The sequence below is a fragment of the Hordeum vulgare genome, chromosome 3H (genome assembly GCF_904849725.1).
Source record: "Hordeum vulgare subsp. vulgare chromosome 3H, MorexV3_pseudomolecules_assembly, whole genome shotgun sequence".
In the NCBI taxonomy this organism is placed as follows: domain Eukaryota; kingdom Viridiplantae; phylum Streptophyta; class Magnoliopsida; order Poales; family Poaceae; genus Hordeum; species Hordeum vulgare.
This window is the reverse complement of record NC_058520.1, coordinates 372301337-372318046: the sequence shown is the minus strand read 5'-3', so window position 1 is coordinate 372318046 and position 16710 is coordinate 372301337. Positions and strand designations below refer to the sequence as shown.

Below are 16710 nucleotides of genomic sequence, written 5' to 3'. Positions count from 1 at the left end.
ATCTCAACGCCTCCGCGCCCAACCACCCTGCTTATGCATCGTTGGACCATCACCCTGTGCCGTCGGGCCGCCACATCTCGACGCCTCCCAACCCGACGACCATGCTCCTACGCCGTCACCGCCCCTGCTCCTCCGCTCCATCCCGTCGGGCCGCCACACGCCGCCACATCTCGACGCCTCCCCACCCGGCCACCCTGCTCCTGCGTCGCCAGGTCACCACCTTGCACCTCCACCGCCCCTTCTCCTCCTCTCATTCCCGCCTGACCTCCACATCTCAACACCTCCCCGCCCGGCCACCCTGCTCTTGCCCGCCGGCCTACGCCGCCACCACCCCTTCTCCATTTCAATCTAGGGCGTTTTAGACATTTCAATGAACAACGCATACAACAATTACATGCTAGAATTACAAAAAGGAACTCGACAGACAATTCTGTGGCCAGACGATTCTGTAGGCATTTTCCCAAAATTATGATTCTGAAGAATTATGAGGTGAAAAGAACTGGCCCTGAATCGTTTGGTCCGTTGCTTTACATGATCAATCAATGGGGTCTGTCTGAACCGTCTCTTGTTGGTAATGAACCGGTCAAGATTTGGCGTCAAAAAGAATACGGTGGCCATGCTTGAGCTGAAGACTTCTGAACTCGGAGAGAAGATTTGATTGCCCAAACTCTGACCATCCTCCGCAAAGCAATCTGCAAATCCCCAGTATCAGCAGCACTAAGGTGCAGTAGGGGCGAGCCAAAGTTTACGAGACCGAGAGCATTGTGGTTAGCCCCGTCGTGCGCTCTAGCACACGAGTCCTGCTTGCCCTTGCGGATCAGGTTATGTAGATCGAAAGCCAGGAACTTTGCTAAGACCCATCTTCCGAAGAATGAGCTTGGGTATGGCTGGTGGGGCTGCAAGCCCCATGCTCCGGCTGAACTCTTCGCCGAGACTAACAAGTCTGGACTTGTTCCCACCAATGGTCTTGTTTGAGTTGTAGTACCCTAACCATGCTTGATATGCTGATTCCTTGCTCTTCATCTCTACTCTTCTGAGTGCCCCTTTCACCTGTCATAAGAAAAAGGACGGTTTAATGCACAGCTAATACTAGTCCATCGCTGCTAAATTTGCAACGGACTGATCAAACTACACAACGAGCTACACAACTAGTAAACCCCTCCTTGTAAAAGGAGTGCGTAAAACTGAATACTGCTTACTTCTGTTTGAGTGCTTGAATCAACTGAAGGTGTCACAGCCTCTGATACTGACAGATCTTTCACGCTGGTAAGAAAATGACTTTCCCAGGGAGCCAACAGTAAGAGGCCCTGCCCTTCCTTGCCTTTCCGTCCTGTCCTACCAATTCTATGTATATACTGCTCTCTACCAGAAGGAATCCCAACCTTGTAAATGCAAACAAATTTTATGAGGAATGTACATGGGATTTTGGTAAAATAAGATCTGTGAAAACAGAACCTACCTGTATGACGAGGGTGACGTCAGGATAATCAACACCACGAGCAGATACATCGGAACTAACTAATATCACACCCTTTGACCTTCTGAATTCATCCGACACCTTAGTTCTTGCAGATTGTGACTTTCTGGAATGAATCTCTCTTATATTCAGATTCAGCTGAGAGAGAACTTCAGCAACAAGTTTTGTGACCATTGCTGTAGTACAGAATATAATCACCTGCAAAATTGTATGGGTAATGAGTTAAGGAGACATAATAAATCTCAAATATACATGATTGAAACTACCTGCTAAGATAACTTACTTTGTAGTCCGCATCCTCAGTGACATGCTTCTTCAGTACATCATATAATATAGAGAAGTGCAGATCAAGTGGTGCAATCATATACATCTGGCTAACCTGATGCAGCAGAACTAATGTAAGGTATATTTTAGCTTTAAACATTTACCATACAGCTAAAAAAAAAAGATGGATCTAAACCTGTGAATGTGTCTCCTCGTCACCCTCTTTAACAGTGTTAATGAACCTATAGTCCTTCCTCATTGCTACATGAGAGATTTGACGGACCTAATAACAAGCATTCAACAAAATTAGACTGAAAATAGGCATTGAAAGTGCATAATGATAGACGCAGTTACCTCTTCTGGAACAGTAGCAGAAAACAGCAGCGTCTGACGGTCTTTAGGAGTGGCAGCCATAATTTTTTCAATATCTCTTCTGAATCCCATATCCAGTAAGCGGTCAGCTTCATCAAGAACAAGAACCTTCACCCCTTTTAGCCGAGTAGAAAAACCAGGTGTGTTCTCAAGATGATCCTTAAGCCTTCCAGGTGTAGCAACAAGAATCTGTTTGGCCAAAACAAAGTATTAGTGCATAAACCACACCTAGATACTCCCTCCGTCCGGAATTACTTGTCGCAAAAATGAGTAAAAATGGATGTATCTAGAACTAAAATGCATCTAGATACATCCATTCCTCCGATAAGTATTTCCGGACGGAGGGAGTATGTGCAAACTTGAGCTGATAAGTAATCACCTGACACGGGTTAGCCTGCATGTTTCGTTGCTCTAGAGTTATTCTTGTGCCACCAATTACAACCTGAACACCTAGCAAGCGATGATACTTGAGAAGCTTTTTGGCCTCAACAGCGACTTGGTTTGCAAGCTCTCTAGTAGGGCACATCACAAGCAAATTTACAGACGACCGCAAGTGGCTCCGTTGAGAACTGGGTAATTTAGAGAGAACCTCAATGGCTGGCAGCTAGAAACGCAAAAAGGAAACTCGGTTGGACTGGATAATGATTTAGAATGTCACTGCCATAGTTCAGTGAATGCAAACACCATCGATCTGACTACTGGGGCTGAATAAAAATGAGTACCAAAAAGGCAACGGTTTTTCCTGTTCCTGTCTTCGCTTTCGCAAGAACATCTTTGCCTGTAGTGCAGCAATACATTGGAATATCAGTTACCGGGCTCCCACCCAAGAGATTTGTGTCACAGAGTGAAGCAATAATATATGCAGTTTTGTTAACCTTGAAGGATTACTGGTAGAGTTGCCTCCTGAACCTGGGTCATCCTTCCATATCCAGCATCTTTGACGCCTTTCAGTGACAATTCAGAAATAGCACACTGATCAAACCTGCAATATACATGAGATTACTAAACCAAAAAATCCAAATGCATAAAAGCTATTGATAGTTCTCGATTTTCAGGAAAACACAGCCTAGTTAGCAAGTGGCGTCACGAACTAGAACCATTAGTTGTTTAGTTGCCGATTCCAAATGGCATTTGTACTCCTTAACATGGGATTACGTAAAACCGAGTAACACCAAATTTTTGGTTGTTGTTCTATGTTTTTCTTTGCCATATTTATTTTACAGCTGCAGTAAGAAACAAGTTAGATAAAAAAAAACTATAGCCAATGAATATACTCTCATAGGAGTATTTAGTTATATGTTCTGTAACACAATATGTCCAGTTGCAGCTTGGTCCAGAAAAAAAAGGCAAGGCTAGAACCCAAGTATCTAAGAGCGGCTAACCAAATGTTAATATAATTCACCATAATGTCAAACACGGCACTACTTCAAAGAGGCAGCAACCATCAATTATAATGCTAAGGATTTGCATTCATACAAACACAGGACGCTGTTAGAAGTTTAGAACTCCGTAAGAATCAAATAACTGTAGTAGAACAGTATTATAACATATATTCTATATTTATTGCTACCACACTGTTTTGAGATTTGAGCTCTATACTCGTAAAATCAGCCAACATTTTTTATTTCAAACAGTAAAACAGGCGACATTAACTCAAACTCTCCATTTCTACAATTCTGAAAAGATTTGAGAGTGAGCGTTGGCTTTCTCTATTACCGTGTCTCGCTGAGGTAGGAGCCGTCCACGCCTCCCGCCTCGCCACCGACCTTCTCCGCATCCAATTGCAAAGCCTTCCCTTCCCCTTCCTCCTCGTCGGCACCCCTTATCCTGCTCGTGACAACCCTGGGAAACGCAAGTCCGCCCTCCGGGTCCCTCCGCTGCCTCCTCGTGACGGACGCGCCGCGGGCGCTTCCTGACCTGAGCTGGCTGACGACGTCGCCGATGTCGACCTTGGCGGCGGCCAGGGAAGAAGGGGCGCGACGTCCGCCGGCTGTAAAACGGAGGCGGAGGCGGAGGCTGCAAGGGGAGGCCCTGACGAGGACGGGGATACCGCCGTGGGTACGGAGGAGAATATCACCGCCGGCCATCTCCGGTGAGTGGCTGGGGCGGTAGGGTTTTGGGAGTAGGGGTAGGGGGTTCTGTCCCTGTGAGTTTGCGGCTTGGCGCGCGAGAAGATAAGATATTTCGCCGGCTTCGTCAGACGCGGCTTTCATTTATAACGGCTGAGGGCCCGCTTGCACCTAGTTCCCCTTCTAAACCATTAGGTTAATTTCACGTGATCCCATCTCAACGTCCGTTTTGTTTGGATTTTATCCGTTTGAGACGGATGATGAAGTCATATCTGGATCATTTCTGATATATGATGGTTGTGTGTCCAACATGCGGACCTTAGCTGCATCATATCCGCTTTATTTTCAAACACAAGCATTCCAATAGCCATGACTCATAAGTCATGCAAGCAGCCCTAGATCATGCCGGCAACACAGCCAGCCTATACGTCCTTGCCGGAACACAACCAGCGGTCGGCAACACAGCCAGCCGCCAAAGAGAATAGGTTTTTCGCAGGCAACACAGTCAGCGGCCGGCTCATCATGTCAGGCTCCAAAAAAAGAACGGCCACGACCGAATTAACGCCCTAGTTGAGGCCATCGACGTCAAACATCTCTTTCTGTCGGGCCTCGAACCAGCTCCTTGTCTTCTCACTCATTTTTCTCAAGTCCACGCTCATGATCGCCAGCGCCACCTCCTTTGTTTGGTTGCAGCATTGGTGGCCTCGATGTCGAGCTGCCTCTGCCTGGCCGCGCCATTGGTGGTCTCGATGTCGAGCTGCCTCTGCCTAGCCGCCTCCTCAATGTCGAGCTGCCTCTGCGTGGCCGCCTTCTTCATGTCGATCTTCCTCTTCTTGGCCGTCTCCTCCATCTCAAGCTTCTTTGTTTGCAGCTTCATGTATTGCTTCATTTGCTCCTCCTTGCCTTGTCGCTTCTTCTCGTCCCTCACTTCCTTTTGAGACATCACGCCATGCAAAGTCTCATGCAAAGCATACGATGCCACATCACGCTTGTCATTCACTTTGGAGTTGGTCTTGCCCCTCGGCCTCTTCAACGCCTCACCATCTCCACCTCCGGCCAATGCGGCCGGCCGACCGCCTTCTTGTCTCTCTTCCTTTGAAGCTCGCGGTATTGATCTTTGAACTTAGGACAATTGTTGATAATTTGCCAATAATGCGTGAGAGTGAATGGCTTATTGTTGTGACAGGCCTTGAATGCTTCCAAAGATTGAAATGCCTACATGATCAACAACAATTGGACATGCAAACACAATTAATCATAGGAGAGGCACAGGCACGGTCGTAGCAAAGGAAAGTGAAGAGGCCATACCATGTCCCCGATGCCAAGACCACTCACGGGACGTGCTTCAACGCTCTCAAGTGCGGCGCAAATTTTTTTGCATTCTTGTTGGATGAACAACCACCTCTTTTGAATCGAGTTGATGTTACTATTGCTCGTAAATTGGTAGGGCGGAAACAGCTTTCTCTCATGGAATGTTTTGTGAACTCTTGTCCAAAAAATAATTCTCTTTTGTTGCGCATCGACTCTAGGATCTTGGTCAATCTCCTTCCGACTTCCGCAAATCAACGTGTCCTCATCTTGTGTGTATGATCCCGTATGAATGCTCTTCTTCCTCATTTGAGCTTCCGCTCTTTGGGTGAGCTCGTCGATGAACAATGGCTTGCCCGCAATATTGACGACGTTCTCTTCTTCTTTGTCACCTTCGCAACATATGTCATCTTCTTCATGCCACGAGTCACCATAGTCGGCCTCAAAGTCTTCATCGGCCATGTACTCGCCACAGCCATCTTTACTCTGGATCTCCTCCGGATCGAAGGTCCTGCCCTGCCCACCCGTTTGAAAGGCCTCGCCATGACCCTCGAAGATAACATTCTCCATGAACTGGCCGTAGAAAATTTCCTCGACCGTTGGCGTCGGTGTTGGCATTTCGCTGAACATGACGCGGGGCGACGGCATGGTGGTCGTAGATGGCGGCCGGGCTTGCTTTCTTTGCATCTCGACGGACGGGCGGCCGCCGCTGCAGGCCCCCAACATGACGTTGAGGTCGATGACGGCTGTCGTGGGTATAAGTCTGACAGTAGATGTGTAGGGTACGAAAGGATGGTCAGAGCCTTAGCTACGGCGAGGTTGTATGAGTTCAAGCCCCTCTACGGTGGAGGTAAAAGCCCTACGTCTCAGTGCTCTTGGGAGCTTAGTGTCGAGTGGAATATAGGATTACAGTAAATGCCAACCCCTGCACCAGTGGGGAAGGGCGGCTTATATAGAGTGCGCTGCCCTTCACAACGGCCCGGTGGACAGCGGTGGAATAGTGGCGAATAAATGCCTATGTTACAGGTAACGTATGCCTTAAATGCTAATAATGGTGTATGAAAACGTATGACCGTTGCCCTCCTGGGAGGTTACGATGTACAGAGTGGAATTTAGTCGGTACGTTAAATACGCTCCGAATGCTCGTCACCGACTGGATGATGGGGGAGTCCTTAGTTCAGTCGGAACTGTCTAAGGGCCTTGTCCTTTATGAAGGGTAGTCCTTGGGTAGGACCTATAGGGCAGGCCTATGACCCTACCCTGGGACTATAACCCCATCCTTAGTCTCCGAATGGATCGGGGTTGGAACGATGAAGTGATGCCTCGAGTACAGATCCGACTGGTATGGATGTGACTTCGGTGTTGTTTGCCTCGATCCATTTTATCCTTTCAACTAGTGATCCGAGTGAATATACCAGTGAAACGAACCGTCAGGGACCGAGTGCTTCCGCGGAATCTTTCGATGTGACCGGTCGAACTGACAGCGGCGGATTTTCTGGGATCCTCAAATTTCGGTTGCCGCGCGCTCAGCGGGGATGACGACATCGCCATCGAGTAGTTTCTGCCGCCTCGATTACCGCGCCTTTATCTTCTCCACTAACATCGCAGCAGCCGGTCGGGGGATAAGATTTCGGGGCCACCTGTTAGTGACTCAGTCGGAAGCTTATTTAAGTCTCTCCGGTGGGGGTTTCTTGTTGCGCTGCCCTTGTTACTCGCATTCACCTCGCTCCTCCTGTAGCTCCCTGCGCGCTCCAAGCCTCCTCCTTCCTCTCCTCCTTGCCGGATCTGCTACCTTCACCATGACGAAGGGGCAGACCAGCAAACTCGAGTCGCAGAAGAAGAAGAAGAAGGGGGCGGCCCCTGCTCAGCGGCGACAGCAGGCACTCCCGGCGGGTTGGATCCAGGGGGATTTCCTTCCCTCCACAGTGACGGCGGGACGACTTGCTGGAGCTAGTGGAGCACGGCATGATCGCCAACAAGTCGTGGAGGCTGCCGGCGGAGGGCGAGACGGAGCCGGCGCCGCAGGAGGGGGAGCGCGTCCTGCTGCTCAGCCACGTGTTCAGGGCTTCTCCTTGCCTCCCCACCCCTTCTTTAGAGGTATTATGAATCACTTCGGGACGCAGCTCCATCATTTTCCTCCAAACGCAATAGCCCATCTTGTCGCATTCGTCATCCTTTGCGAGTGCTTTATTGGATGTCCCCCCATTGGGGGCTCTTTAAGTACATCTTCTCCGCTAGGTCCCAAACTGTCAAAAAGCTTAGCTAGTCGGACGATAAAACCCATCTCCTCCAGCTCTGCGGGGGCTTAGGCTTCCAGAAGAAAACGAAGAGTAGCTACCCCCCTCTCCAGTTGTCCGAGTCAGTTAGGAATTGGCAGTCGACCTGGTTCTATTGCCAGGACATCGCTTGTCCGAATGCCGCGACTGGGTTGCCACCCTTTAGCCTAGACCATCCGTCCCCTCCCAGGCAGCTTGCGCTCTCAAAGGTGGAAAAGATCCAGATCCAACCTCTGGTCGACGCGCTGATAGCTGTCGTCCGCAAGGGAGTCACCCGCACAGATTTGTTGGAGACTTTTCTGGGTCGGTGCATCCAGCCGCTGCAAGCCCGACACCACGCCATGTGGCACTACACGGGGCCTGAGGATTCCACTCGGACTTATCCAGAATGCGTGACCCGGGAGGTTGTAACAGCGTGGGTCCGCGGCATCACAGGCGCATGCGACAACCCCAGAGGAGCCCGACGGGTGAAGCCCTTCCGCGCCGATAATCCTCCTCCGAATGAGGTGAGCACCTCTTGTCGAGTGCTTTCAATCTTCTTAGATTTATCGCTTTTCTTGTACCGCCACCTGACGTCTAACGTTGCCGACTGTGTTTTGTGCAGGAGTGGACCAACTGGTATTCTCCCGTCTCGAACGGGAATCCAACTGAGGAGGAGGAGAGCAGCCAAGGAGGGCAGCGTGGATAGCGTCGAGTACGTCTCCGACAGTGGGGAGACGGAGGAGGAGACTGAAGAGGAGGAGGGGGGGTTGGGGAGCAGAGCTCGCCACCTCCACCATCAGAGCATCGAACTAAGCGCCCTCACGAACCCGCGGCTCCGCTGGCTCCTCCAGCGGCCCCGAGTGCTCCGCCTGCCTCTCCCGTGGCTCCGGGTGCTCGGAGCGTGAAGAGGACTAGGGATGCTGCTGCCGAGCCCACGGACCAGCCGTCCAAGGTGGCAAAACCTAGCAGGCCCAAGCCTTGGAAAGCTTTGCCTCGGATGAGGATCGTTGTTCCAGTCGCCTCAGTGTAAGTGTCTTGTTCTCCCATCTTCCTTCAGTATCTAGTTGAACTCATGCTTATCCGTCGAGTAGATTTTACTCGACAGAGATGCTACCTCCACCACCTCTCTGCCGCGCCAAGAAGATGATCCCATGGACACGGATAACGCTGCCACATCCCACCAAGGTACGCTGTCATGACTCCGAGAGTTTGTATTATTGTTTCGCGAGCGCTGTCTTTAATCTTGCCCTTTTTCTGCAATTTCATGTTGTTCAGTCGGGCTTCCTTCGGAGGCGATTCACCTGGAGGACGACGACCAAAGGGGGTCAGGCCCAACTTTGGTGCCTGTCCTTGAGGTTGTCCCATCTGCTGCTGCTCCCACCATGGACGTGCCGCCGACCGAGACGATGACGCCGACTAAGACGGTGCCCCTCACGGCGGAACCGACTGGAGCAGAACTTGGGATGCCCAAGGAGTCTTCTGTCGTGCCGGGTCCGTCGACCGTCCAGTACGACGCCCGACACCTCCCGGAAGACCAAGTGGGGGCCGCCAAGGAGGCCATGGTGTAGGTGGAGTTGATGGTGGGTGACGCCAAGGGAGCGTATGACTCCATCACGTCTTTGTACAAGAGAAGCTTGGAACTTCGGGACGATATCCGAGTAAGTGCGCTAGTAAGTGTTTACTTTCCTCTTGTCACCCACTGGGGGTTGCAGTGGTAGATCCGGATACAGTAGGATGATTTTGCAGTGGGTTCACTCCGAGTGAACCCAGTGGGTGTAGTCCTCGAGACTTCTGTCGAGTGCTTGCACCGGTAGTCGTCTTTAGATGCATTTTCCGTTACCTGATCGGATCAGAGCTGATCTGCCCGAATGGTTCCAGTGGGGGCAGTCCGAGTGCACCCACTGGGTGTAGTCCCCGAGAGTAGTGTTACTCAGGTCGGGTGATAGTAGTGTCATAGATTTGTCTGTTTGTCATGTTGCTCAATAGGCCCGGCCTGTTCGAGCTTCATGCCAGTGGGGTCACTCTTAGTGAACCCACTGGGTGTAGTCCCCGAGACCGCTGTCGATTGCTTGCATAGGCAGGGGTCTGAAGAACTTTGAGCTTTGTTTGTTTTCCTTGTTGAATGTGTCTGATCTTCCATTTGCGCTGATTTGGCAGAAGACTTGCGAAATGGGATCCGCGTACAATGCTCTGAAGGCTGAAAAGATTCAGCCTGCTGCGGAATTGGAGGCGGCTGTGAATGACTTGGCTGGTGTGAAGGGGGCTCTTGCTGACCGAGAGAAGTCTTTGGAGGAGTCCCGGGAGACCAACAAGGCATTGGTGGCCGAAATTGAGAAAATGGGCAGGCAAAGAACCGAACGGATGGGTCAGCTGAAGTTGATGAACAATCGGTGCATGGCGCAGGAGAAGTACGTCAGCGACTGGGCAAGGAAGATGATTGCACTGCTTGGTGGTAAGCTTTTTGCCGAGTGCTTCTTGTCTTTGGAGTTTATTCTGTGCTTACTTTCTGCTTGTCTTTTCTTGGCAGATTTTTGTCTGGACGCTGAGGCTGAAGCAGCCGACATTGAACGGTTGGTTGTTTCGAACATTCCACTCGGCGACGAAGCCAACTGGGACATGCTCCGAGCGCATATTCGCCTTGGCAGAGTGGGACCTTTCATTGGCCGCCTGAGAGAAGTCATCGGCCGGATCGACAAGGAGCCGTGGCCCGAAGACGATTCCCGGCAAGAAATAGAAGGGTTGATGACTCGGTTGGAGGACGTCCCGAACAGAGTGCAGGCATGGAAGAAGTCTGCCGCTCGTTGTGGTGCGGACGTGGCGCTATCACTGGTCCGAGTGCATTGCAAGGAAGCTCGCGAAGAAAAGCTGAAGGCGTTGCAGGTCGCCAACACCAAGAAGCTTCGATTCGAAGATTTCATGGAGACCTTCCTCGACACAGCCACTCGCATCGCAGACGGGATCGACCTTGACACCTTTGTGGAGCCTGCCAGTCCCGGTGACGCTTGAAAAACTTTACCTCGGTATGCCGAGTGGTATCTGTATCAAACTTTGGCCACTGTTGTTGGCCGTCACATTCGTGGTTCGGTGTGGATAAGCTTGATCCACACTGATCCGACTGATCGTAGATCCAACTTTGAATTCGAATCGAATATTTTGCTCTTCTTTCGCCAAAAAAATTTTGACACGATTTTGGCTCGTGGTTTTTGTTTGGCGTTTCTTGGTGAAGCCAATGGCAAACATGAGGAAGCTTTTTACTTAGGCGACTCTGAGTCGCAGCTAAGTCCCCGAGTGTGACTTTTCGTGCGCACTCGGAGTGAGTTGACACTCATGTAGTTGTCAGTTGTCTTCACATCTACATGAGCCTCAATGAGGGTCTGCTAAGCCTCCGAGTGGATCTCGAGGACACACTCGAAGGAAGCTTTTTTACTTAGGCGATTCTAGATCGCAGCTAAGTCCCCGAGTGCGGCTTTTAGTACGCACTCGGAGCGAGTTTGTACTTCGGCGATTCTGGGTCGCAGCTAAGTCTCCGAGTGCGGCTTCTGGTGTGCACTCGGAGCGAGTTTTTACTTAGGCGATTCTGGATCGCAGCTAAGTCTCCGAGTGCGGCTTTTGGTGCGCACTCGGAGCGAGTTTTTACTTAGGCGATTCTGGATCGCAGCTAAGTCCCCGAGTGCGGCTGTAAGCTCGCACTCGGAGCGAGTTGTTACTCATGTAGTTGTCAGTTGTCTTCACATCCACATGAGCCTCAATGAGGGTCTGCTAAGCCTCCGAGTGGATCTCGAGGAAACATTCGAAGGAAGCTTTTTACTTAGGCGATTCTGGATCGCAGCTAAGTGTCCGACTGCGGCTTTTAGTGCGCACTCGGAGCGAGTTTTGTACTTAGGCGATTCTGAATCGCAGCTAAGTCCCCCGAGTGCGGCTGTTAGTGCACACTCGGAGCGAGTTTGTACTTAGGCGATTCTGGGTCGCAACTAAGTTCCCGAGTGCGACTTTTAGTACGCACTCGGAGTGAATTTTTTACTTAGGCGATTCTGGGTCGCAACTAAGTCCCCGAGTGTGACTTTTAGTGCGCACTCGAAGCGAGTTTGTACTTAGGCGATTCTGAGTCGCAGCTAAGTCACCGAGTGCGATTTTTAGTGCGCACTCGGAGCGAGTTTGTACTTAGGCGATTCTGGGTCGCAGCTAAGTCCCCGAGTGCGGCTTTTGGTGCGCACTCGGAGCGAGTTTGTACTTAGGCGATTCTGGGTCGTAGCTAAGTCCCCGAGTGCGGCTTTTGGTACGCACTCGGAGCAAGTTTGTACTTAGGCGATTCTGGGTCGCAGCTAAGTCCTCGAGTGTGACTTTTAGTGCGCACTCGGAGCGAGTTTGTACTTAGGCGATTCTGGGTCGCAGCTAAGTCCCCGAGTGCGGCTTTTGGTGCGCACTCGGAGCGAGTTTGTACTTAGGCGATTCTGGGTCGCACCTAAGTCCCCGAGTGCGGCTTTTGGTGCGCACTCGGAGCGAGTTTGTACTTAGGCGATTCTGGGTCGCAACTAAGTCCCCGAGTGCGGCTTTTGGTGCGCACTCGGAGCGAGTTTGTACTTAGGCGATTCTGGGTCGCAGCTAAGTCCCCGAGTGCGGCTTTTGGTGCGCACTCGGAGCGAGTTTGTACTTAGGCGATTCTGGGTCACAGCTAAGTCCCCGAGTGCGGCTTTTGGTGCGCACTCGGAGCGAGTTTGTACTTAGGCGATTCTGGGTCGCAGCTAAGTCCCCGAGTGCGGCTTTTGGTACGCACTCGGAGCAAGTTTGTACTTAGGCGATTCTGGGTCGCAGCTAAGTCCCCGAGTGCGGCTTTTGGTGCGCACTCGGAGCGAGTTTGTACTTAGGCGATTCTGGGTCGCACCTAAGTTCCCGAGTGCGACTTTGAGTGCGCACTCGGAGCGATTTTTTTAGACCGGAGTTTGCGAACGCGGAAGAATTTTGAACCTGCAAGAAATCAATCTGCGATGAGAGCAAGAATCTCCATGATCAAATCCACCACAGCGGGGACCTCGACTTCAGTCGGATCTGTTGAGCTCTTCGGTTGTACTGGTTCCTCTATGAAAGGATCTTCTTTTACTGAGGGAAGGTGTAGGTGCTCGAGGCAGACATCACTCGGGATCGGTCTCCGAGTGGATCCAAGTTTCGCCAATTCATCAGCTGCTTGGTTTTTCAGTCGCGGAACATGGTGAAGTTCCAGACCTTGAAACTTCTTCTCAAGCTTCCTTACTGCGTTGCAGTATGTAGTCATGGTGGGGTTCCTTACATCCCACTCCTTCATCACTTGATTAACCACCAGATCTGAATCGCCATAGACCATCAGGCGACGGACGCCGAGTGTGATGGCCATGCGCAATCCATAAAGGAGAGCTTCGTACTCTGCCTCATTGTTGGAAGAATCGAAATGTATCTGCAACACATACTTAAGTTTATCACCTTTTGGCGATATGATCACTAAGCCAGCGCCGGAGCCATTCAACATCTTAGACCCATCGAAGAACATGGTCCAATGAGCCGAGTAGATGTGAGTCGGTTGTTGTTGTTCTACCCATTCTGCTATGAAGTCAGCCAGAGCTTGAGACTTTATAGCCTTCTTGGCTTCGAACTTGATGTCGCGGTATAACATCTCCATTGCCCACTTCGCCACTCGACCTGATGCGTCTCGATTGTGGAGGATTTCCGACAACGGAGCATCAGAAATAACAGACACCGAGTGGTCTTGGAAATAATGAGCCACCTTCTTTGCAGTCATGTAGATCCCATAAATAAGCTTTTGATAATGGGGATACCTCTGCTTGGAAGGAGTCAGGACTTCGGAGACATAATATACTGGCCGCTAAACCTTGTACGCTTTGCCTTCTTCTTCACGTTCGACTGTGAGAACAGTGCTGACGACTTGATTTGTAGCCGCGATGTACAGAAGAAGTGGTTCTTTACTGAGCGGAGCAGTAAGAACCGACTGGGTGGAAAGCAGGGCTTTGAGGTCGTCGAATGCAATTTGGGCTTCGTCTGTCCACTCGAAAGTATCTGATTTCTTCATGAGTCGGTACACAGGTAACGCCTTCTCACCAAGTCGAGCGATAAACCTGCTCAAAGCCGCTAGGCAACCTGTGATCCTTTGAACATCATGTATTCTGACCGGCCGCTCCATTCGGACGATGGTCTCGATCTTTTTGGGGTTGACATCGATCCCTCGTTCGGAAACAAAGAAACCGAGTAACTTTCCGCTGGGAACATCAAATGAACACTTGGCAGGGTTGAGCTTGATATCGTACCTACGAAGGTTCGCGAATGTTTCTGCCAAGTCAGTCAGCAGGTCGGAACCTTTGCGTGACTTGACTACGATATCGTCCATATATGCCTCCACATTTCGACCGATCTGGTCAAGGAGGCATTTTTGGATCATGCGCATAAAAGTTGCTCCTGCATTCTTCAAACCGAATGGCATAGTGATGTAGCAGAAACACCCGAATGGGGTGATGAAGGCTGTTTTTAATTCATCCAGACCATACAGACGGATCTGATGATAGCCCGAATAGGCATCAAGGAATGATAAACGCTCGCAACCCGCAGTCGAATCAAAAATTTGATCAATGCGGGGGAGCGGGAAATGATCTTTCGGGCAGACCTTATTGAGATGCTTGAAGTCGATGCACATACGGAGAGACTTGTCCTTCTTGGGCACCATGACAACATTGGCGAGCCACTCGGAGTGGTGTACCTCGCGAATGAAGTTGGCTGCCAATAGTTTAGCCACCTCCTCTCCGATTGCCTTCCTTTTGTGCGCGGCGGACCGACGCGGACGTTCTCGGACGGGCCGAGAAGCAGGATCCACATGCAGTCGATGCTCAGCCAACTCCCTGGGTACACTTGGCATGTCAGCGGGCTTCCATGCGAAAATGTCCCAGTTCTCACGGAGGAATTGGATGAGCTCGGCTTCCTATTTCGGATCAAGGGTGGTGGAGATGTTCGTCGGGGCAGCGGTGTCGTCCGTCGGGTGGATGCTGACTTTCTTCGTGTCGCCCGCCGACTGGAATGCGGACTCCGAAGCTGGATTCTTCGAACGCATCAAGTCAGCGAGGTCGGCTGTCTTCTTGTACTCATCCAGCTCGAGGATAGCCATCTGCTGATCGGCAATCCTCGACCCCTGCTGCAGACACTCCTCGGCCCATTGCCGATTGCCCGTGACCGTGATCACACCTTTGGGACCCGACATCTTCAACTTCAAATACACGTAACATGGACGGGCCATGAAACATGCATACGTCGGACGACCCAGAATTGCATGGTATGCACTCTGGAAGTCCACCACCTCGAATGTCAGCTTTTCCTTGCGGAAGTTCTTGGCGGAACCGAAAACGACGTCCAACGTGATCTGGCCGAGTGACTTGGCCTTTCGTCCTGGGATGACTCCGTGGAACTGCATGCTGCTCTCGCTAAGTTTGGACATCGGAATGCCCATCCCCTTGAGAGTGTCGGCGTACATGATGTTCAAGCCGCTGCCGCCGTCCATGAGGACTTTGCGCAGTCGGACTCCTTCCACCACCGGGTCGACGACCAGAGCTTGCCTCCCTGGGGTGGGCACGTGTGCTGGATGATCCGTCTGATCAAAGGTGATCGCAGTCTGAGACCATTTGAGGAACGTGGGGTTGGTTGGGGTTGCCATGTTCACCTCTTTGTTCACCAGCTTCAGTCGACTCTTGCTCTCCACGTCAGCAAAAATCATCAATGTTGCGTGGACTTGGGGGAACGGATCCTCCTTGTCTTCATCATCCTGCTCGTTGTCCTTTTCACTCGGTTGCCCTTCGCCGAACCCTTGGATCAGGAGGCGACATTGCCGAGTGGTGTGCTTCGGGAATATGGTGTTGCCTTCTTCGTCCATCTTCGTGTGGATTGGACATGGCTGATCCAGGATGGAATTCCTGAACTGTTTCTTCTTGGGGGTGTACTGAGCTTTTCCCTTGCCCTTGAACTTGGCATTGGTAACGGCTGCTGCCTCTGCCTGCGGAGTGGACGGAGCTTTCTGCTTTTTCTTCCGATTGCTGTTCCCATCTCCGTCGGCGACTGCCTTATGCTTGCCGCTACGTATGCGGTCCTCTTCTTCGCCATTTGCATAGCATGTGGCTATCTCCATCATCTTGCTCATGGAGATGTCGCCTGTCCGACCGAACTTCAGGTACATATCTCTATACCGCATGCCTGCCTTGAAGGCGCAGACTGCTTGGTGCTCTGTGACGTTCTCCACCGTGTGGTAGAGAGTCGTCCAACACTGGATGAAATCGTGCAGGGGCTCATTCTGCTTCTGGACACAGTGTTGGAGCTCCACGAGACCAGCAGGGCGTTTGCACGTGCCCTCGAAGGTCCTGATGAAGACTCGGGACAGATCTGCCCAACTGTAGATGCTTGATGGAGCCAACTGGTTCAGCCACGCTCGTGCCGAGCCGTCGAGCATCAGGGGGAGATGTTTCATGGCGACCTGGTCATCTCCCCCACCGATCTGGACCGCCACTCGGTAGTCGTCCAGCCACGTTTCTGGCTTGGATTCTCCTGTGAACTTGCTGCTCCCCGTCGCCAATCGGAAGTTGGGAGGGATGTCAGTTGAACGGATGGCCCGGCTGAAGCACTCGGGGCCAAAGACGATGGTCCCGCTTCCACTCGGACAGTCTCTATCGTGACCATCACGGTGGGCTCGACTCCTGTCGACCTTCCTCTGGGTGATGTACCCTCTTGCGTTGGGCCTTGGATCATACGCGTCACCGACTGAACGCCGATCAGCGTGATGTCGGGACCCGTAAGGCCCAGCCCGCGGAGGAGTGCGTGAACGGCGATGATCTTCGGGATTCATGGAACGGCTGCCCCTCTGCGTCGCTGATGAGAGTCGGGGCTGAAAACCAACGGATGCGTGTTCGCGTGAACAGAACTGTTATGGATCCTGTTGTGCGAC

The 16710-nt window shown here is 51.5% G+C and overlaps 1 protein-coding gene across 1 annotated transcript; it reads right to left on the bottom strand.

Moving 5' to 3' along the window:
- Positions 1–455: 455 nt before the first annotated feature.
- LOC123443891 (DEAD-box ATP-dependent RNA helicase 25-like) lies at positions 456–4300 on the bottom strand. Its single transcript, XM_045120438.1, has 10 exons — positions 3830–4300; positions 2989–3095; positions 2836–2891; positions 2493–2717; positions 2096–2302; positions 1938–2024; positions 1761–1856; positions 1460–1675; positions 1200–1382; positions 456–1050 (listed from the first exon to the last, which is right to left on the bottom strand). Exons 1-10 carry the CDS (start codon positions 4198–4200, stop codon positions 823–825), a joined length of 1776 nt encoding a protein of 591 aa, XP_044976373.1. The 5' UTR covers positions 4201–4300; the 3' UTR covers positions 456–822.
- Positions 4301–16710: the final 12410 nt, after the last annotated feature.

What these genes read in the sequence shown, in the direction of transcription:
- LOC123443891 (XM_045120438.1), bottom strand. Translation starts at nt 4,200, where the DNA reads ATGGCCGGCGGTGATATTCTCCTCCGTACCCACGGCGGTATCCCCGTC. An exon ending in TCTACCAGTAATCCTTCAAG is followed by an intron (nt 2,892 to 2,988) that starts GTTAACAAAACT and finishes GCTGCACTACAG; the next exon opens with GCAAAGATGTTCTTGCGAAA. An exon ending in GAAAAACCGTTGCCTTTTTG is followed by an intron (nt 2,718 to 2,835) that starts GTACTCATTTTT and finishes TTGCGTTTCTAG; the next exon opens with CTGCCAGCCATTGAGGTTCT.